The 22,547-nt window shown below is 39.5% G+C and overlaps 1 protein-coding gene across 1 annotated transcript in view; it reads right to left on the bottom strand.

Annotated features, from left to right (window-relative positions):
* LOC122808901 (blue-sensitive opsin-like) overlaps positions 1 to 22,547 on the bottom strand; it is a 297,628-nt gene that overhangs the window by 219,923 nt on the left and 55,158 nt on the right. Inside the window, exon 2 of the mRNA XM_044080018.1 lies at positions 10,248 to 10,416. Within this exon, the coding sequence (XP_043935953.1) occupies positions 10,248 to 10,416 (169 nt within the window). The remainder of the gene's footprint in view (positions 1 to 10,247; positions 10,417 to 22,547) is intronic.

Here is a 22,547-nt window from a genome sequence, read left to right as displayed (position 1 = left end):
ACCCCCTCATGATGTCACCTATCTTCTACTCTACTACTCCCCTACTCCTACACTTACACTCTAGGGACATGGCTCACATGCTGGGGAAAATTGGGATTCACTATCCTTATCCTCATTTGCATAGGATTACCTACTAATGCTTGGTTACATCTCTCACACTGAGCATCCCCCCCTTAGCAACCACTAGTCAGTAGCCATGTTGTTTTCAGCCTGCCATTCACCTGCATGGCAGAACAAAATGCCCATTTGTGGCTATTTTTCACTTTTTTTCATTTTATTTAAAGCGCAGCATGTTTGCGCACCACTGCTCTACGCTTAAACATCAGCGATTGGGAAAAAAACTGGATTTTTAAGGATTTACAACATTTGCAAATGCCAATGGCCTTATATTTGGCCATTGGCATGCTTCCTCAACTAGATGCATCCTTTATTTGGCGCTGTCATAGCTCCGTTTAGCTATTTGCAGAACGGTACTCCATTACCAATGGAGTACATTTCTGCAAATAACACTACTCTTCCACGGACAGGTTAGTGTTTCCTGGATCGCAAATGTACCTCATTTGCATAGCTTTCAGCAGCAAATGAGGTAATTTGCATACCATAGCACTGTCCATGCAAGAGTAGCTTTAGAAGCTCTCATGCACGCCCCTGCCGGCGATTGCTGAATCGCTCGGCAGACATATTGCCTGTCTGCCATCTTACACTACTCTTAGACTCCGTGCAAGCCTTTGTGAATCCGGCCCCTATATGTATATGTATATGTTTATATGTATATTTTTTGATTGTCAAATGGGCTAAGGTTGATATACTTCCAGCCATGTAGTACATTGTCTTGGATAAAATCACAGACTTAATAATCTACTTAATAATCTGGTTAAATAAGAGGTTCCACATCATTATAAATTTTATTTAAAGTACATAAGGGTTATATTATTATGACAGCTACTAAGTAGGGCAGGACCAGCTCGAATGTCACACTGATGGGGGAAGGGATGTGAATTTAACATGTGTACCAATAACACTTTGTTTTACAGCACAATAAACCACTCCCTTGCCTGATAAAAAGTATATATATATATATATATATATATATATATATATATATATATATATATATATATATATATATATATTTAGAAAGCTTGTGAGGAAACTATTACTCTATTTTTGTTTTAAAGGATTTTCAACTGGAAACAGACTGCATGCCTTGCTTGGATTACTTTTGAATACTTAACAATTCTGTACAATTATATATTTTTTATTATTATTATTTTTTACTTAAGATGAGTTTAAGTTCACTACTTCTACTACTGTTGTCTGATCTGATTAATATACAGTGGTTAACTACAGATATATGGACTGAAAATCTAACACACAGAGAAGTATCTTACACAGTTTTGTTTTTGGACCCACTATACTTGTTTAGTGGGTTGTTTTGAGACTTCAGGGATACCACGGAGATTACTTGTTTATTTTTTAATTCTCTATGATACATACCTACCCCTCCAATATGTTATATTCATGTTTCAAAAGAGATTGAGATCCCCTTGAGCAGATGTTTATGCCACCACTGGACTCGCAAATGTGTAATAGGTCTGATAGGGTAGAATCTGTTGAGAATGTATATGAGAGGCAGAGATCACACCTTAGTAGCCTGTATAACATCAAGTAGAGGGACAAGGCTTTCAGACTTTTCACATAGTTATTATGACCCTTGATTTTCTTATTGAAGAAAAATTGTGGTTGTTTGACAAGTACATACCAAAGGAAGCATTATACTCAATGGCCTAATGTGTGTATCAGGCTCAGTGGTATGATTAGATCCCCAGACCTGGAACCCTACCTTTAGATATAAGATATGTAATGAAAAAGGACTTCCTTACAAAAGTGAATAAGTGGCAATGAAAGGACACATTATTGTTGACGTAGGTTCTCAGGTCCCAGATCCCCGACTACAGAATCAATTTTCAAGGATGTGCTGTCATTGTGATAGTTTTGACACTAGCAGCAATTTGTTTGGTACAGGCCATCTTGGAGGATCAATGTTGCAACATGGGGAGTTTATGATGGTACCAAGTTTGCTTTTATATGAAAATGTGGTTAGCCATAAACCCTCAGCATTAGTTGTGATCTCAGAGAAGTACATAGAAAGTGGTGAGCCCCTGGGACTTAACACTGGAGTAGACCACGAATGACAAGTCTTTTAGAGGAAGTACAGCTGCCAACATTTATTTTCTGGGTTCTTCCTGTCAGCCAGTTTACTATCCAATGAGTTACATAGAGATTTACATACAGTTCAGTTTATCTATGACACCTGAGTGTGAGATGGTGTTGAACACCTTTGTGAGGTCTATACATGTGGTTATGTACTGATTTGCCCTGATTCATTGCTACAGCTGAGGTTTAGATATGTGGTGTGTACTGATTTGCCTTCATTCATTGGCAAAGTAACATTTCAAAGACGTTATCTAGGTAAAGTAGGCAAAGTCTGCCCTTGATGAAGCCAAACTGGCTTAGTTCGAGAGTCTTTAGGTTATTAATATCCTTATTTATTTATTTATTTATGTATTTATTCCATAATGATCCTTTCCATAGCCTCACAGATGAGGCTGGCCAGGCTTATGGGTCTATAATTACTTGAGTCTCTTGAAGACCCACCTTTGTGTAAGGGAATGGCTGTTGCTATCCTTCACTCTTCTGCCATGAAGCCTGTGTGAGGTAGGTACTGAACAGCCTCTGTAGGAAGTCATGTTTCAGGCTGACAATTAGGCAGCCTGGAATATTGTCTAGCACTTATAGAAATAGTGTTATTGGCCATAGAATAATGCCTAGACAACTTGTTCTTTTGAGATTTGAAGGGGGTGTAAATGTGGATATTTTATCTGAGTATAATGGAGGAGAGATGAGCTGAAGTGTGAGCTAAATTTGGCTACTAGTAGATTGGCAATATCCTTTGGGTCTGACTATGTGATATAATTTACTATTAGCTCTGCACAGTGCTGGACATTGTTTACAATCTTTCTAACAAAGTTAAGGAAGGCTTTCTTGTTATCCTTCACCTAAGTGGTTATATTTTTAACCTCATTTCTGGCATTGGTTGATTGGATCAGGGTCTGGAGTTCTTTGTTTAGTTTAACAAGAGTGTTTTTGGCATCTTGTGAGCTACATATATTTTTGTGACTAATGCATTTTTTCTCATTTATTATAGAGCTTGTTTATATTAGGGTTGCAACACAGAGGTTTAGTTTTGAATTTGATAGGTCATTTATATTTCTGCATGGGACATATGCATCTATGCAGTTCTTTACATTTTGGGTGATGAATCTATCCCTCAGCCACCGATCCTAATAATAGTGTCAAGGTTTAAGTCTCCGCCCTTGTGGCTCTGATGGGATCTAGATTTTTGTAGGTGAAGCTATTCATCAAATCTGGGTTTGACATGGGCCTTATGTTGTTAGGCAAGGTCACTCTGAGAGCGTGTTGACTAGCGAATAGAGCTGGCGAGACCTTTATCCTTTTGGTGAGGAACTTTGTTGCTCCTCCAGCTGCTGCAAGTGTGTCGGTCAGATTACATTTGGGGGGGGGCATTGTACTCAATCATTGATCTGAGAGATGATGAGTAAGGGGACCTCCTGACCTCCTATGAGAAGATGAGAAATCCTTCAAAGGTAAGGTGGGCAAGGTCTTCCTAACTACTTACTTTTACTACTACATGGGGGTACAGACAGACTACAACCTGGGTCCCTGGTCCCCCCCTGATAACTTCTTCTGTACTCAGTGGGTATGACTATGCATTTTGGCATTTAACTTTAGGCCGTGGCTCTGGCACCAGTTATCCGCTCTGTGAGACCCCTTCTGAAGGATATCTGTGTGTCAGATGTTCTTCTACTATGGGCAGGCAAAACTTTGTCAGCCATCAACCTTGTCAGTCATAACCCCTTTGCTTGTAGGGACACCACTTGTGACAGGCTTTGAGTCTGACATGGTGCCAGCAGCTCTGACCCTGTGGGTGGGTTCTGTCACTCAGCAGTTTGCAACCCATCTTGATGTATATTGACATTTAAGCGTTTTCAAATGATACGAATGGGAGGTTATGTTGAAAGGCCTTAGCCAGATGGGGGTAGGCTGTATGGACTGCCTTTCCCTCATCAATTTGGTGTGACTGTTTAAAAAAAGTCAACCAAGTTTAAAGGGCATGATCTGCTTCCTTTGACAGCCAAGAAACTGGAGTTGGAAGTGCAAATTCTCCTTATGTCTGTCTTTATATGATGTCTCCATCCTCATCCCTCTCTTTGGCTTGTCAAGCTTTGATTAAACAGCTGTCCTAGCTGTGGGTTTAATTCCTCATTGAGTTCATGAGGCACACAGCCGGGGGACACCATCAGGTGGATGGGATGCTGTGTTTTGCTTTGGAGAGCAGTTCTCACTTGGGCTTGGAGATGTTTGGGGGCTGCAATCGTGGCATTATATTAGATATCTTTTTTTGGGAGGGGGAGGGAGTTGCACTCTGAACCTGTCAGCCAGTATGTTGTCAATGTCTGGATCAGTAATCTTCACATCATTTTGAACTTTTTTGAGTCTTTAGCTATTTTTCTCTCGAAATTTGCTTTGATGATTTTTATGAGAGAGCTTTTTTTTACTACTATCAGGGTCAAGGGTGTTCTACCTTAAGGATTTTGCTTCATCTTTGTAAGCTTCTCCCTTTTGTTGTAGAGTTTGTTGTTTACGGGGCTGGGGTCCCAGACGCTGCCTTTGCCTTTGGTACAGTACAAAGAGTTTTTTTTTTGCTTGATTGCCCATGCAGTGCAGCAGGTGCTGTTAGAAGGCATTTGTAAGTGATTTTCTTTACTGTGGTCTTTTTATTTCAGGTGGGGGTGGGATGAGGACCTCAGCCATTAGTTGTTTTGGTCTGATCTCACAGGTGAGGTACACTCCCGGTGTTGAACATTGTGCTCCATGTTCGTGATGATGAGATCAAAGTATGTGGGGATGGTGTGGGGATGTGGACTAGGCTGTTCCATTTATGATGAGTTTATTTGAATTCCAGGAACTTTGGGGCTAGGGTGTTTGGGCTTGGTGTGTGTAGTCTAGTCTAGTCACCTAGTATTGAAGTAGGTATGATGGTGTGGTGTGATACATTTATCCCCTCTAGTGTTTTCAGGAAGGCCATGAACCATGTGAGAGTTTGTGAGAGAGGAGTGGCCTGTAACATATTTGGTGGATGGTCTCCGATGCATCGTCTTGCGTTACCAGTCGTATTGTCAGATTTTTTGGGCGGGACATGATACAAGCCGTCCCTTGCTGAGCAGCGTGGCTTGTCCAGCATGTCATCCCCAGGCAGACGACACAGGATCACCTTTGAATGACACAGTGTTTAAGCCAATTAAATTGGCTGATCATCTCTTCTTATCTCTGTGTTGTATTTTTGGTACAGAGGTAGGGAAGGCTCTATACAGGTCAGGGTCATACCTGTCTGGGCTACATAATCAGAGAGCATGTACACAGAATTTGGCAGCAAAAGATTCTGCATAAGTAGTGGGGTCATCGAGATGGGAGGGGCTTTTGAATTTAGCCAGGTCATCAGTCAGTTTTAGTAGATTAGCCTTTGCAATGTCTCTGATTACTGGTTGGAAGTTGCTTCAGGCTTTGGATTTGTGGTCTGATTTGACCAAAGAGGATGCAATAAATTAGTGGGGAGCAAAGCTGCCCCATTTTGGTAAGGACCAACAACAGAATCTTGTTGCTCCTGGTTGGGGTGTGGACAAACTGGTCCAGAAAGTGTATACTGATGAAATTTCTGGGCAAGCATGTATGAGAATACACAAGTCTTCCAGTTTATGGTGGGTTAGTTGAAGTCTCCTAGGAAAATGTGTTTTGGCTTAATGCACAGGGACTGCATACTACTTATATTGGAGATGTGGGCAAAGGGGGACACAGAGGCGGTTGTATAGTTAGCTATGATATGACAAGGTATTTTGTTAATACTAAGTTGGATGTGGAGGAGTTCCGTGTCTTTATCTTATCTAATAAGTCTGGAGGTGAATTTTTTTTTAAGAATATGGAGACACTGCCATCTTTGCCCTTCTTCTAATGTGGTGGGCCTGAATATGTGATTGGCATTGAAACCCTGCACACTGACACAGTACTTTCATCAGTCTTGAAAGACATCTCAGTGATTATGCATATATCAATGTTTTCCAGGATAAGGAGTGCTTGTAGGGAGTGGTGCTTTTTGTTAAGGCTCCTAGCATTGAACAGAAATACCTTAATATTATCTGTATTCTGTTCTGTCATATTGGAAGTTTTAAAAGACTGGCAATAAAGGCATTATGAGATTGGACATAATTTAGCCAATAAACAAGAGTCTTGGGTGGAGAGGTGCAGGCCATCCCTGGAAAAACAGAACTGCCTGTCATCTCCTTCTAGGTTGATATATATTGTACCCCCACTTGAATGACACCAAAAGCTAAGATATTTGTTGAAAACAATAATCTTTTGTTTATAATATGGTATAATTCTTGGTGATGGTAGAATTCTACTCAAGGCTAGGTTCATCCCAGTCTCAGACATCTATTCCAAGAGCTCCAACATGTCTGTCTTCGTATAGTCCACAAAGATATGTCTCGTGTCCTTTACACCCAAATGTACCATAGCTGTATCATATGCATACTTGTGGTTCAAGGATCTGAATGCTTGTGTAATATGGTGAAACCTAATAGGCAACTGACCATGACTATCTCCTTGCACAGCCTGTTGAGTGGTGCATCAGTGTGTCTCACCATGCAGAAAGCTATGACTAAGATATTTGATTATGTGAAGATTTGCCTAATTGGCTTTTGGACTGAGTCAGTGTGACTCTTAGATGTATGTTTTATGGTGGATATTGCCTCTGTTGTATGTTTGTAAGGTTGCTGAGGGTACTTGTTTCTTAGGTTTCTTTTAGGAGGCCTTTGTTGTTTATGTACATAACTTTTAAGAGCCTCAGCATATGAAGGTCTACATACTTGGTCTGAGATTTGCTGTTGGGGTGAATTTCCTGGCATCCATTCCTCAAACACATAATAATGTTGTTATGACTGGAGACACAATCATAATCCTCTATTTTCAGATCTTGCCATGGAGGAAAAACAAATGAACTACTCAAAGACACCAGCTCAAAAGTTTAGTGGCAATAAAGAACTCAGGTAGGCAAGTAGATGTTTCTTGTTTACAGTCAGGCTCCTTGTAGTGACTGTAGCATGAGTCTGCAACTTCATGGCTTCTGGCAAGTGTGACTGCTAAAATTAATCTGGCCAGAGGTTTGATCTCCACCTCTAGCTATATCTAATCCATGTTTGGTTTCCCATAATGATGATCCTTATCCTAAACATCACCATTTTTTTATTTATGGACTAACTGCCCTCCCAGTACTCTCCACAATGCTGTGGTAGCTGCTTCCTTTGCAGAAAAAGTAAATACTTTTCTCCAGGGAAGAACAGCTCATGCCTTCTTACTCTGAGCAGGTACCCCCAAGTTTATTCAGTATGATAGTAGTTTTAATCTTCTCTGAGCTGGGACTGACGACTGAAATACCCATCAAAATCCTCAATACAAAACTTTTTTTTGATCTCCTCAGACCTCATTTATAATGACCCCCAGCATCCCACATTCATACCAGCACCCTCCTAACCAGTGGACATGTTCCAGTTTTGCTGAGGCTGATTGTGGTACTTTGCACATTCTGGGGACCTGGCTGTCTATTTTTCAGTCCAGTATTTTTTTTTTTTATATGCCCAACACAGCTGGTTGCGTATGAGGGCAACTCAGCTCCCTGGAACATGCCTCCCCTAAGGCAGCATCACCAGCAAGTGTCCTCCTCCAAGGATGGGCATGTCCAACCCTCCTTGCTGCTCCATCAGTCACTCAAACCGCTAATCTAACCCAAGTTGGTCGGGCTGTAGTTAGGGCTTAATTCCTCTATACCACCACAGCAGCCCTCCATATAAAACCTTGAGCAAGTTGTACACAAATGATTTCAGATAGTTTTTACAAACTGACTACATAACCAGATTACTGGCCAGTCATAACAATGTAATAAAACTGTCATCCTGTACTAGATTAACTGTTTAAAATTAATTTGATGTTTGTCTTCTATCTAATGAAAAATAACTGGAAAAGGGAAATCTACCATCGGAGAAGATTTCACGTGTGTTTCTATTATTAAATCTTAACTGGCTAAAACCCAAGGATGTAGAATTTCAAAACCAAATGCTGGAAACACAAAAGTAAAAACTCAAACTGTGTTTTTTCACAGTGAGTAAGCCCTGCTTCACCTTCCCCCATGTGATCAGCAAGCACCCCCCCCCCCCACACACACACACACAACCTAAACATATTTGTTTTAAGTCCATAGTCACACAAATGTAAAGAAAGGAGACATGTCCCAAAACAAAGGAATCACTTTTGGTACACATTATGAAACTGTACTGTCAATGTTTTCCTAAGGGAAATGGTCTTCAGTGCTCCATTTTTATGTCTTGTGGCTTGGCCACTCAATGCTCAAGGAATAGCCACTTGGCAGCCTGTAGAGCAGCCTATCAGTCTATCATCCTGATAGTTCACATGGGCAGAGAATGCACCATGATCAGCTGTTTTCTAAACAACTGATGTTTGTGCATCTGTTACATAATAGTATGGCACAGACTAAACAGCTGTGGTATCTTACTATGCGGAAGAAACAGCAGAAACTCCACTTCCAGGTTCAGTTTAGGGGAGATTTTATTAGACATTACTACCTTAATTGCACTAATATATTTTTACCCTAAAATAATGTTAGAATGTAATGTACATCTTAATTTTATTTTACTTAAAAAATAAAGATCTGGAACATGTATGGGATGCAAGGGGTTAATAGTTTTTACTTTGCATTCCATATATACTCTAGAAAATGTTTAAAATGCACTTTCATGTTCTTAGTACTTTATAAATCTACACAAGTCATATTTTTAATGATTCTTTTTGATCATATTTCATGTGCCCTTTAGTGATATCAGTCTGGTGGCATTTAAAATGCTGATGTCAAGTGTATAATGTATGACTTCAGAAAGGGAGAACGAAACAGAGGCAGAGACTAGTAAACTCACAAGAGCACCCATTTTGTTTTAACACAATCAACCTTACTAATGAACAAAGAGAATTACAGATGCAGTTCTCTCAATCTGCAAGCTAATCTGTGCCTAAATATGGTTATATAGTCCAGCTGAAGAGAAAGTGTCAACTGCACTTTGGAACACTATTTGAATGTATCTAGTGAAAGATATGTTGATGTCCAGAAATTGTCTCCTATCTTTTATTACATTTCTTGTAAAAAACATCTAGTCAGCACACTGGTATAAGGGCAAAGAATGAGTCTATTGCACCTATTAAACAAGTACATTAATGATCTTGGAATTATTAGAAGTGTCAGAGAGGGACGATAGAAGTGATCTTTCAGGAAATTATTTCATCCCCCATGAGAATAATTAGTAGTGGTAAAATATTTATCAACGTTGAAGGGAAGTAACCCAATCCCATGGGCCAGTGAGCTAAAGCCCTTAATGCTCCCCAGATGACCTGTGTTCATCTAGTGCCATGGGTGCTGGAGGGACCCCATAGGGAAGAAAGGGAGTGAGTGCCAGATGCAGGCTCACCCTAGATGTGGGCTGGGTTGAGCCAAAGGAAGGCTAAGGCAGGTCCAGTAGACCTGCTGAATAAGGAGAGAAGCTGTTTGCAACTGATGAGCAGCTCTCGGGAGGAGAAAAAAAAGATGAGGAGAAGCATATAAAGGCCATCAACTAATAGAGATGTTAGAACAAAAAGCTCCCTCATTACACATCTCACTTTTTCACAAAGAAAAAACATACTCTTCCTCTAAAGTGTGATTTCCATGTCATTCTGTTCTTTTTGCCCCCCCCCCCCCATTAATGTTGCTCTGTATCTGTCACCTAACTACCCATAACAAACAGCTCTAACCTGTAGTCTAAATAATGATCAGAGATAAAAGAAGAGAATTAAGTATGACTGAAAGCTGATGAGTGGGAGGTTGGGGCAAGAAGACTAGACTGTACCATTTTTCTTTTTTTCTACAGCTGCACATACTTTGGTAAAACTTCCTTCAGCTAGCTTCATGGTTATACCCCTGCTTCCTACAGTGGCCTAAACTAGAGCAGGTTGAGGTACTAATGAAAAGTGCAAGAGGGAAGAAACAGCCAATCACAGCAGAAACGTACCTGCTCCAGCCAAAGAATGGAGGAGTTGATGCCGCCAGTCCAAACACCCAGGTGACTATGCAGCCTATAATTGCATGGGTTCCCCGAAATGTGAAATTTCCAATGGGCTTGCAGATAACCAGGAATCTTTCAAATGCCACAACAGCCAAAGACCACAAGCTAACCATTCCTGTGGATAAAAGAGGAATAAAATTTGGAAGTTAGAAAAGGAGTATGAAATTTTTATTTATTTATTTTATTTTTATTTTACATTTGTTTACCTGGAAAGTCCAAAAAGACAAAATGTCCTTTTTCAGCAGAGGCCCGCAGAGAAAAGCTCCACATTTATAATTAACAATATGATACTTATGCAACGTACAGATACAAATATTGATTCAATCTCAGATACTAACACAAAATGAAAAATGAAAAATTCATGTTATACATTTCACTAATATAATCATATAGTCTGCGTAGGAATAAAAAGAATAACAGTACTGTAACTGAAGGTAAAAAAAAACAAGCAAATTAAGTATACTATGCTTAGTAGGGTATACTATTCAAATACCAAAATAACTGCTTGTGTTCTTTTAGCTACCGTAAGACATCTATTTCCTAACCAGGGTTTCTGCAAGAGCCAGTCCAGGATTCAGATATTCAGCATTCAGTTTTTCAGGATCCTACTGGCTGCATAAATAGAGGAGTTTGAAATACTTCCTAGTCATCTTCTTAAACTTATAAAGAAATCAAAACAGTAGATTCATTGTGCATATCAAAGAGACTGTTAACATTTGATTCCACACAGCCCATTTTTTGAAAGTTAGGTCCCATTTCTATTTACAGCTATACTACATGCACTGACAGTAATCATTGTATTTTGTCTTGTTTGCACCCCTGCTATAAAATGTCATACTACTTTTAGTGCATTATTGTGAAGGCCATTGGGGCAGCTGAGATGGTGCAGCGGTTAGCGTTATCACCTCACAGCAAGAGGTTCTCCAGTTCTAGACTCAGCTAGGATGCCTTCTGTGTGGAGTCTGGATGTCCTCCCTGCAGCTGCATGGGTTTCCTCCAGGTAGTCTGGTTTCCTCCTACATTGCAAAGACATGCAGTAAGTGGATTGAACACTCTAAATTGGCCCTAGGTGTGAGTGAGTGGTACGGATGAACTACCATGGCAGGGCTAGCCACCTGGTGGTGTAAACGTTGGCTCAAGATGATTGTCGTTCTTGAAGTGACACCTCGACCCAATGTGCAAAATGGGAAAAAGAGGTTGAGGATGGATTGTGGAGACCATTGTAATACAGAGGTAAGTAACATGGGAACCATCTCCAGTTGTTAATATGATCTAAAGACTAATTACAAGTCCTATCAGTTCTATTGAAAGTTCTAGTGAGAGATGCACTTATCTAGCCAAACTGGAGGTAAAGCTCTCTCTAACCAAGACTGAACTTGACAGTCATGAGGAGAAGGTAAACATTTGCACCACAACACACTCATCACATAGTCTCACTAAATCTACACCACCAAAATCCACACACAGTAACACAAAAACATTTGCGGAGGCTCTCAATAATAATCTGTCTAAGCAACAGAGACCTCCAAAGCAGAAATGCAAGCAACTTCCATCCCCCAACACAAACCAAATGACACATAGCCCACAGACTCAGTGTGCCACTCAACCACAGCCAATAAAGCAAAACAACGTACCCAACACACTAGTCATAGGTGACTCTATAGTCAGGCACACTGATGTCTCACTCACCAGGCTAGACAAAGAGCAGGTTACTGTCAGCTGCCTGTCGGGTGCCAGGATCTGCCACATAACCTACGCACTCAGGTCACTACACACCAAGTACAAATATGACTCTGTCTTTGTCCATGCTGGTGTGAATGACCTGAGATGTACCTCCCTGGACTACATGAAAAGAGACATGGAAGAGCTCTCCGATCTTGTAGCCCAGGCAGGTATGACCTTAGCCCTGAGTAGCATTCTGCCATCACCCAGAATGATACCGCAGTACAAGGACAAAATGATTGACTTCAACAATTGGTTAAGCTTCTGGTGTCATTCTAAGGGGATCCAGTATCTGTCTGCTTGGGATGACATGGTCGACAGACCACAATGCTTTGCCACAGATGGCCTGCACCCTGTCACCCCTGGGATTCTGGATACTGGCTAAGGCTCTTGTTGCCCCTATAGTGCCTTTTTTAGGCAGGGTTCAAATAACAAATTCACCACCATAACAGAAACAGGCAAACAAAAACTGAAGGTAATGCTACTCAATGCTAGAAGTCTAAATCTCAAAATGCACTCACTCGAGGCACTCCTTAAAATGGAGAATATTAATATCGGTGCAGTGACTGAGACCTGGTTCAAGGCTCCAGAGAGCACCCCTGCACTACCAGGCTATAACTCATACCACACTTTTCGGCCATGTAACCTGGACCGAAACACCAAAGGCGGAGGTGTGTCCATATTCATTAAAGATATCCACACCTCCAGGCTAGTTGCTCAGCAAAATGCATCCGAGGTTATCCAAGTGCAACTAACTCTGGGCAAAACTGCAATCCAAATTGTAGCTTGCTACAGATCCCCCACCATGCTCCAGGATTCCCACTCCTCTTTTCTTGATGTACTGAAAAATATTAGGGTTCAACCAAACACCCTAATAATGGGCGACTTTAACTACCCCATCATTAACTGGGAAAACTACTTGTGTACCAACTCCTTAGCTCAACGCTTTCTGGAATTCATAAACTCCAATGCCCTAGATCAACTTATCCACACCCCCACCAGGGCAACAATATCCTAGACCTAGTCATTACCAACATGAGTGACCGGTGTTCCACACCTGAAGTCAACTCCTCGTTGGTCCGATCCGACCATAAGCTTATCACCCTTGATATCCACATCTCGCCCCCACCCCCCATTAAGGAAACCACAGTAAAAAATTTCTCCAAAGCCAACTTCATGCTTCTTAAGACAGAAGTGGTGAACTTCATGACACCCATGCAGATGGACAATACAGTTACAACTGCTGAATCCTACACAAATGCACTCTATAAGCACTTACACGAGTGCATGGATCGTGCTATCCCAAACAGAACCAAGACGCTATTCTCCAAAAAAAGGATACCAATCTGGTGATCTCCTGCCATAAACAAACTGTACAACAGAAGGAAGAAACTGTTGCAAAAGAGAGTAAAATCCCATGAGTGGAGGAGCTCCCTGGTCAGCCTCAGTAAGAAGTTGAGATCCCTTATAAGATCCTCCAAAGCTAGCTATGAAAACAAAATCGCCACTAAATCCAAGGACAACCACAAAGCATATGTCAAGAATCTAGATAGAAATACCCAGATCTGCTCTAAGTTACAGCACAAATGCACGAAAATTACAGAACCAACTGATATTGCCAACATTCTGGCAGATCGGTTCAGTGCTAACTTTACCTCCCTCTCACCCCCTAAAGGGCCCATATCTATACAGTAAGAATGCAGAGTCCCTGTAATGACAACTACGCAGGTAAAAGCTGCACTCTCTAAAGCCAAAAACACAGCATCCACGGGACTGGACAACATCCCAGGCTGCATTTTACACGAATGTCAGAACAAACTGGCCCCCCCATTTAAGCACCATGTTCAATAATAGCCTCGCATCAGGCTTTGTGCCCACTGAATGGTGCACAGCAACAGTTATCCCACTCCACAAAGGGGGAGCCACCACTGATCCCAGGAACTATCGACCTATTAGCCTGATGAGCCTGATCTGCAAGGCCATGGAACGTATCATCATGGAACTCATAATCAAAGACATTGGTAACCTCCAAACTCTGGATCCCACCCAGTTCGGGTTTGTGAAAGGCAGATCATGCCTCCTGAACCTGATTGACTTCTTTGAGGCAGTCACCAAAGCCGTGGATGAGGGTAAGGTGGTTCACACAGCCTATCTTGACCTCGCCAAGGCTTTCGACACCATCCCCCATTCTGGAATTATAGCTAAACTCACTAAACTAGGTATAAATCCCTACATCACAAGATGGGTTGCAAACTGGCTCACTGACAGAACCCACACTGTAAAAGTTGCAGACTCCAAATCTGACCTCAAGGCAGTGACAAGTGGAGTGCCAAAGGGTTCCGTCCTGGGACCTCTCCTGTTTGGTATCTACTTCTCTGAAGTACAGAAACACAGAAGGCCTCTGGCTGATGAAGTTCGCAGATGACTGCAAACTAGGAGCTATAGTCAAGTCCCCAAATGATGTGGACATCCTACAGAAGGGCCTCACTGAGACAGATGCCTGGTGTCAGAGCCATGGCCTAAAGCTCAATGCCAAAAAGTGCAGTATCATCCCCTTTGGTAAAAACTCTGTACCCATGAACTACCACATAGGCAGCAATCTACTTAACACCAAATGCGTGATAAGAGACCTTGGGACCCAGTTGGACAGTAGTCTCTCCTTTGATAGTCACATCACCACAGTAGTCAGTAAGTCCTTCTACGTGGCACACCTCATCATAAAAGGATTTTCATCCAGGAAAAAGAGGTCATTGTTCCCCTCTACTCGTCACTCATTAGACCCATTATAGAGTACAATGCCCCTTTTGGAATGTACCTCACAAGACATCTGCAGCAGCTGAAAAGGCCACAAAAGTACCTCATAAAGAGGATTACTGGCCTCAAACAAATGCCCTACACTGACCGCCTCAAAAAACTCCAGCTTTACTCCATAGCATATCGCCTACTCTGAGGTGATCTCTGCCTAACATATAAAGCTATGTCAAAGCCAGAGCTGTTGGACATGCTACACCTAAAGAAATCCCAATCCCTCCAACCTACATGCTCTAGGGACCTAAACCTTTTCACCACAATAAACAGGACACGCTGGAGGGATAGATTCCTGTCACAGAGACTTCCTATACTCCGGAACAAGCTACCCATCTATGTCAAGCAAAGTTCTTCATTAGCACTCGTCAAGAAAAATCTTGATGAGTGGATGGGAAATAGGAAATACACCCCGGGGATTACTTCTGTGTCTCTGCTGGACAGTTCCACAGGAAAATAACTTTCTTGGGTGGCGTAAGCTATGGTACCTTGCTGGCTAGGCTTACGTAGGCCTTTGGGCCGATAGCCTAATACCTACTTATGAACCTATGAACCTATTTCTTTCTTATGTCAGCACCTGTGAATGTATTTTACAGAGACCTCAGTGAACTGTTCTACAAGTAAATGGTTACAGACCATGTAGCAATATAAAACAGAAAATATGAAGTAGTCATCTGTGAAAGGAGGGCTGGTATCTCTGGTCCATCCCTCCTTCCACAGACTACTTTTGAACTGCAAAGGTCAAACATAGTAGGTTACAAAGAAGACTAGAGTAAAGAATACAGCTCTAGTTGCAGACCCAGGAAAATCCAGGATGATCCAAGAGATCCTGGAGAAGCCAGCCAGGGAGGAACAGAAGGGAGAAGGTGATGCTACCACAGCCATTTTAGGGAGAGTGTGTTAATTTAGACCTGCAAATTGAGTGACATTTGATAGCCAGTGAGGTGCTGAGTTCATGCAAGTGGGTCAAGAAATCACAATGTCTGCTGGGTCATCATGGGTCAATCATAGTTAGACCAGTTCTGCAGTCACTGCAAAGTGCTTGTGGGCTGCTGTGGGAGGAAACAGGATGCAAAATTAAAAGTAGCTGAAAGTCTGAAATATTATATTAGCTATCTTCATTGGCTGCCTCAAATTGAATGACACAAAGTAGTTTACCCTAGAAGAGCATAGCTCTATCCATTGATGAGAAATATCAGAGTAACAGTAAAATCTAAAGGAATAAGGGTTGATGGGGTGTCAACCAAACCTTGAGAGGTATCAGAAAGAAGTTAACATCAAAACAACCAACTGAGAAATAATAATTGTAGCACACTTATCCATTCATTATCACCCACAATACTCATCACTTATTCCCAATGTAATCTTTCCATTTTTTTTCATTTCTATCTAATATGAATTTCTAATTATGTAGAGTAGCCTTAATGAGGTTATTGAAGAAATACTATACATATGCTGTATAAATATCTATAGGCTTGGCAGTCATACCTACATGTGCAGGGTATATCACAGAACTAGATAATTTACAATTACTGTGGTTGTTATCAACATTGTGCTTTCTTACGTTTAGAGATCAAATCTTTTAAAAAATTTGGATTTACCTATTTTAATGTACAAATATAAAACACATTTTTCTTTTTCTTATATATAACTTGCTATTGCCACTTCTGTAAATTTTCTCATGTAGGTACGTATGTATTTATTTATTTATTTAGTGATTGCTTGCTTGCTTAATATCTTTATGTATTCATTCATTCATTCATGCATTCATTTATTCATTCTGCTTGGTAATCAGGATAGTCTGACAGGGCCACAGTGAGACTACTTTTCAGCAGAGTTCTGAGGAGAAAAGTCCCAGGAAAATTAAGCATACAATAATACAGTAAATTACAGGAGAAAACAGAGATTACATTATATCTGCATAATGTAAAAATTAACTAAAGCAGTGAGAGTATATCTGCAATTTAGAAAAGATAGCTAAAAAGTGATGGAAACAAAAAACATTGTGGTATGAAGTTAAAAATTAATATGCAGAGTTTACATATTGCACTACAGTAGTTATAGGAACAATACAGTTCGCATATGACAAACAGGAGCAACAAACATTATCTAGAGGGCAAAGAAAAGATATTTACAAAATATAAAAAATTAAGTAGGAAAATATTTTGAGGTTTAGTTTCCTGAGACAATAATAGAAGATCTCATGGGCTATATGTGTATGATCACATACACATCACAGAGAGGACATTAAATACCTCACAATGATGTGGTGCCTATGTCAACCACCAGGGGGATAGATTTAAAGCGGGGTCAGGTGTTACAGGAGAAGTGCCTCTGTAGTCTGCAGTAATAAAGATGTGGGCCATTGGTTGAACGTGGCCCTTTCAGCTGAGCACAGACAGGTACAAACAATCACCTTTGGGTCTTGATCGTGGAATAAGCTAGGCTTACTTGGTTGATTAGACAAAGCATTCTAGCAAAAGTTTTATAAACAGTGTGAACATATTATTTATAACTACCAAGGCTACAAAAATGAAACAGACTTGGTTTTACCCTTATAAAGGCTTTCCACAATGTATGAAACACATTTGACCACAAACAAAAAAAAAAATACCATACCCTTTACATGATCCATTTATGCCCCTCACTGAAAAAAGAACATCAACTTCTGTAGTAGGAGGAGGCTGTGCATAATAAAACATTACATAATAAATAGTGGATACATGAATAAATTGCAAGGAACATAATAAAAAAGTATATGTTGACAGTTCATAAGGACAAAATAAATGCATTATTTCCATAGAAACAATCTCAAAATGTGTTAACGCATTCCCTCCAGTACAGCTTTTTTGAGTGTGTACCTTTAACTCCCAGTGGGTGTGGATTCAGCCTTAAAAAATGAAGCTCATCACCTTGCAGTTCTAACAAATACTAATTGACAGAGATTGTATATTAATACAGTTGTGTTCGCCATCGTGTATGCTTCAAAATAAAGTATTCTGATACCTTGTTTGTATCATGGTTTTGGAATTATTGATGCAAATATGAACAGGCAATATTTGATGCCTAGAGGCGCAGTAGGAGGTAACTGCAGAAATGACTGGAGACATCACTCAGCTGTAATGAGTTAATCAGCTTATATAAGTAAACATGTTCCAGACTTGATTTTGGTTTGCTAAAATTGACTCTCATGGAGGTATATACATTGATCTGGGTATTTTGTGTAGCACGTAGAGACACTGTGAAAGTAGTATTGATTTAGGTATTTTGTGTAGCACATAGAGACATTGTGAAAGTGGTAATATCAATGGTAAATTTGTTATTAAAGAATGTGATATAACCTCCTGTGTTTCAATCTGTAATCTAAACACTCAGTTGTGTCTTAAATAATGGTTGATGTCAAAAGGTAACCTGGCATAAGAGTTGTCAAACTTGTCTAAAATTACCACCCCATCCTCTTTATCAGGGTATGCAACGACAACAATGCATTTTTCCTTTTGGAAACTTGTGATGCAAAATATTCATTCCCCCCTATGTTAAATTATGGTCAAAAGGATCAAACAGCCTAGGGGCATGAAATTGTAATTCCTTTATAATTGTGTATTAAAATTATTTCACAACATAATGGTACAGGGTTGAAAGGTAGAGTATTTACATTTAAATTGCACAACATCAATGGCTGCATCCTCAATTACATTACATCTGTCTTCTTTTAAATCCTTGACCACATCATATTTAGAATATAACTATTGTTTACAAAGACATTAATGAACAACATCACAGCCAGGTTAGTCTGGCTTATCATCTCTTGTCTATCCACAAACATGGTTAGGAAGCTATATATATGTGGGTTACAATTCACTTCTTTATACTCAGAATTGATTGAAACTCCTTTTCTGTGGCTGTGTTTCCTTCTACCTCTGTTCCCCTATCTGCATTGCCTAAAGGGCTCGATTCAGTATTTTCCATTGAATTGTTAGATTAAATTGACCACCTTAGTTACTTCCTCTAGGTCAGAATAAGCATCTAGATCAGAGCAGAAACTTTCCACTACAGTGACTGAAAGAAATAAAAATTATTTAAATGACAAAAGTATTTAAGTTCCTGCCCATCCATTTCCATTCAGACATCAATCTATCCTGTTTCTGAGAGATTAAATATCATCATTAGGTTTCTTCCATAGGACATTACTAGGATAATGGCCCTGGGGCCCTTACAAGCCTAGCCAAGAGTTTATCCCCAAAAATGAAACCTCAGTTAGCACCCGTTACCCCTGTCAATGAGGGATACAGGTGGAACCCCTGGAACAAATTTGTGGTTTCCCATCCACTCATCAAGGTTGCGCTTGAAGAGGGTCCAATTAAATGTCTGACACATTTTTTAGGCATTCAACTCTTTTTGATACTTCTTTCACTTCTAGTCACTAATGATATTATTATATTTAATCAGTAATGTAGAGAAAGAGTGATGGGTGACACAATTCTGCACCGATTGTTCAGTCTCACTGGCATCTTCTTCCAACTAATCAATTTGTCTCTCATAATGTGCCACTAAAGATTTCACAAATGGCACTCATACCACATATTGAATTAGATGTATCAATATCACATCAGTTTCACCTAATCCTGCTTGAGGTAAATTGTGAAGCCCACATGGAACCATATACATCTTCATGTATACTTTCAGATACATTAAGCTCCTGATGGCATCTGCAGCTTTTTAGAATTTGTCATTAACATTGAAAATATGTGCTCCACTATGTGCAGGCATGGCACAGCTAGTAGATGACAAATCCACATATTCTTGTGATCAAAAACAGTCCACATCATTCTTGTCAAGTGAAAGGGTGTATAAAATGAATTGCAAATATTTTGGTACTTCTGTAACTGCCAGCAATCGGTAAGTTGCTTAGACAACCTAGCAAACCCAAAAAAATGAAAGCACTCAGAGTCAAAATGCAGGTGGTCCCATGGTGCATAAAAAGCACCAGCAAACATTTGATAACATTCAGCATTCAATAATTAGTTATAAACATTTTATTTATAAGTACCAAGTCCAGCAAAGTGAAGCATACCTGTTTTACCCATCATAAAATGCTTCCTCAGAATGTGAAGCACATTTAACCACAACAGGCATAAATTACATATACCATCACATGACCACATCATGTCCTTCATTGAAAAAGGAACTTTAACATCAATAGTAAAGGCCTATGGATAATATGAAAACATTTAGTAATAAATCATCATCATAATCATCCCCCCTTTTCCCATTTTTTTCTACATGGGGTCAGGGTATCATGTTAACTGTCGCCAACTCTCTCAACTCAGTGTCACACTCCTGCCTTCTTCAACACTCATGCCTGACTGTCACAAATCTTCTTTCACACAATCCATCCACCTCTTTGCTGGACATTTTCACTTTCTCTTACCTTCTTCCTTTCTGTTCCATATCTTTCTTACCAGATTGTCTTCTGGTTTTCTGCACATGTCCAAACCACCGTAATCTGTTCTCTTTGATCTTTTCTGCAATTGGAGCTACCTTGGCTTCTACTCTTATGTCCTCATTTCTTCATCTGTCCCACAGTGTGCATTCTATCACCCTTCTCGGGCACTTCATTTCCATCACCTCTAGATTCTTCAACTGTTCTCCCTTTACTGCATAGGTTTCTGTACAATACAATAGTACTGGTCGCACCACTGTCTTGTACACCTTAGTTTTCAGCTTCTTCACATAATGAATATTAGATACATAACAATTTGCACATACTTCACAATAATGCCAATATTATACAGTCATTTAAAAGGAGTAAATATACTCTTTACTTTGAAACAAAAATGACATAAGTAAGCACATCCCAGACTTGCGAATTCAGTATTAGGCAAAAATGGATGCTATAATTATGTGAAGCACCAACAAATTTTTACAATTTTTCATTATTAAAAAAGGGAAACTTTTCATCTGCTTAAACAAATTCCTTGCAAGCCCCCCCTGCTTATAATATATATATATATATATATATATATATATATATATATACATACACATTAACTCCAAGATTACACAATCTCTTTACCCCAAGAATTATGTGATTTCACACACCTATCAGTCAATCATCTGTTTAGTCTTGTCAAAATTTTTCTGCTAAACAGATGTCAACCATAAGTAGCATCAACCAAATTCAGTAATCCATACACATTTAAATGAAGCACAGAATATATACATACCTAAACACTTTAAAGGTATAATTTAGACTTGGCTTAAATAATGCATCATATTTATAATTAATTTATTTTTATACCCATAACATTCTGGAAATCAGGTCTATCAGAAAACCTTTCTCTAACTTTATAAATGGCAATATACATATATATATATATATATATATATATATATATATATATATATATATATATATATATATATATATGTATAGCATCCAAGCCATGTTCATGGACAGACAATTTATAATCACCTATGGACCCTGGACTGGGAGGGTAAGCCAGACTAACCTGGCTGTGGTGAAGGTTAACCACCTCTGTGGTGTGTAGGAGGATGATAGTGTAGAGACAATGGCACCAATCCTCTCATGGATGCGTGGTGGATGGCTCCTCCAGATGGCTCTGGTTTCCTTAATGGGGATATCTGGACTCTAAGAATGAAATGTCTCAAGTCCTATTGGGGGACAGCTGATGGTTGGAAAGAATGTAGGCAGAATGTACTCAAAAAATTCGTATTCCTTTTGCTACTACTTTATTTCTTTTTCTTTCTCTCATGAGATTCTTCACTGTTTTGTCAGTTTTAAAATTTTCCCATTGAACTGTGGGTGGCATGATCTAGATTTTTTGTCTGAATTCCCACCCATGCATAAATCTTCTCAATTTCTGACTTTCTATCATAAATCAGTGTCAGTTACGAGAATTGTGGGCATCCTCTGTTTTACAAATAAGGACTTCAAAATGTTAATCATACTTGAAGTGGTAGTGTTTTTCAGTTTGATTATTTCAGTGAACTGGGAATGATAATCTGCATATATGAGACAAATGGTCCTTTTGAAATGAAAAAAAAAATTAGTGCCCACTCAGCTCCTTAGATAATATGTAAAGGGACTGGCTAGCATCCTTTCCTTTGTAAAGGTGTTATGTTTTTATATTATTGCAGATGACTCATCTCTGTGTTATTTTTTTCTGAGTTGAGATTCCTGGTTAAAATATTATATCACTTAGTGCTTCATTGAATGTTACTGTTCCGACATGTGATTCACATTTCCTATCAACCATTTGTCATTTCAGATTTGAGATTATTTTTTCATATTTGACCATCATGCTGTAGGCACAGCTTAGTTATTTCTTGAAAGAAAAGTAAAAGTAAATTTTCACTTTAGCTGAAAGTTTTTCCTCAGCCTATCCTTTCATAGTAGCATCTTTCATAGGTTCATAGGTTCATACTAGGCTATCTGCCCTTGGGCATTTATAAGCCTAGCCAAAGTGTATTTGGCTTTCACCACCCATTTTAAATGAATTTTGCTATGCCCTTTTTCGAGGTTAGTATACTGTGCCTCTGTCTAACACATTTACACAATTTTTATTAATGTTTATAACTTGATGTAGTTGAGATTGTACATTTACTGATAGCACATTTGTTCAAGTGAAGTAAAACGCTAACAGAAATTTGGCACTACTGCACTTTAAGAGTTGATTGTTTTATCTTAATTGCCAA

This window comes from Protopterus annectens, chromosome 8.part0 (genome assembly GCF_019279795.1).
Source record: "Protopterus annectens isolate FY-2018-M chromosome 8.part0, PAN1.0, whole genome shotgun sequence".
Classification (NCBI taxonomy): Eukaryota; Metazoa; Chordata; order Ceratodontiformes; family Protopteridae; genus Protopterus; species Protopterus annectens.
This window is presented reverse-complemented; position numbering and strand designations above follow the sequence as displayed.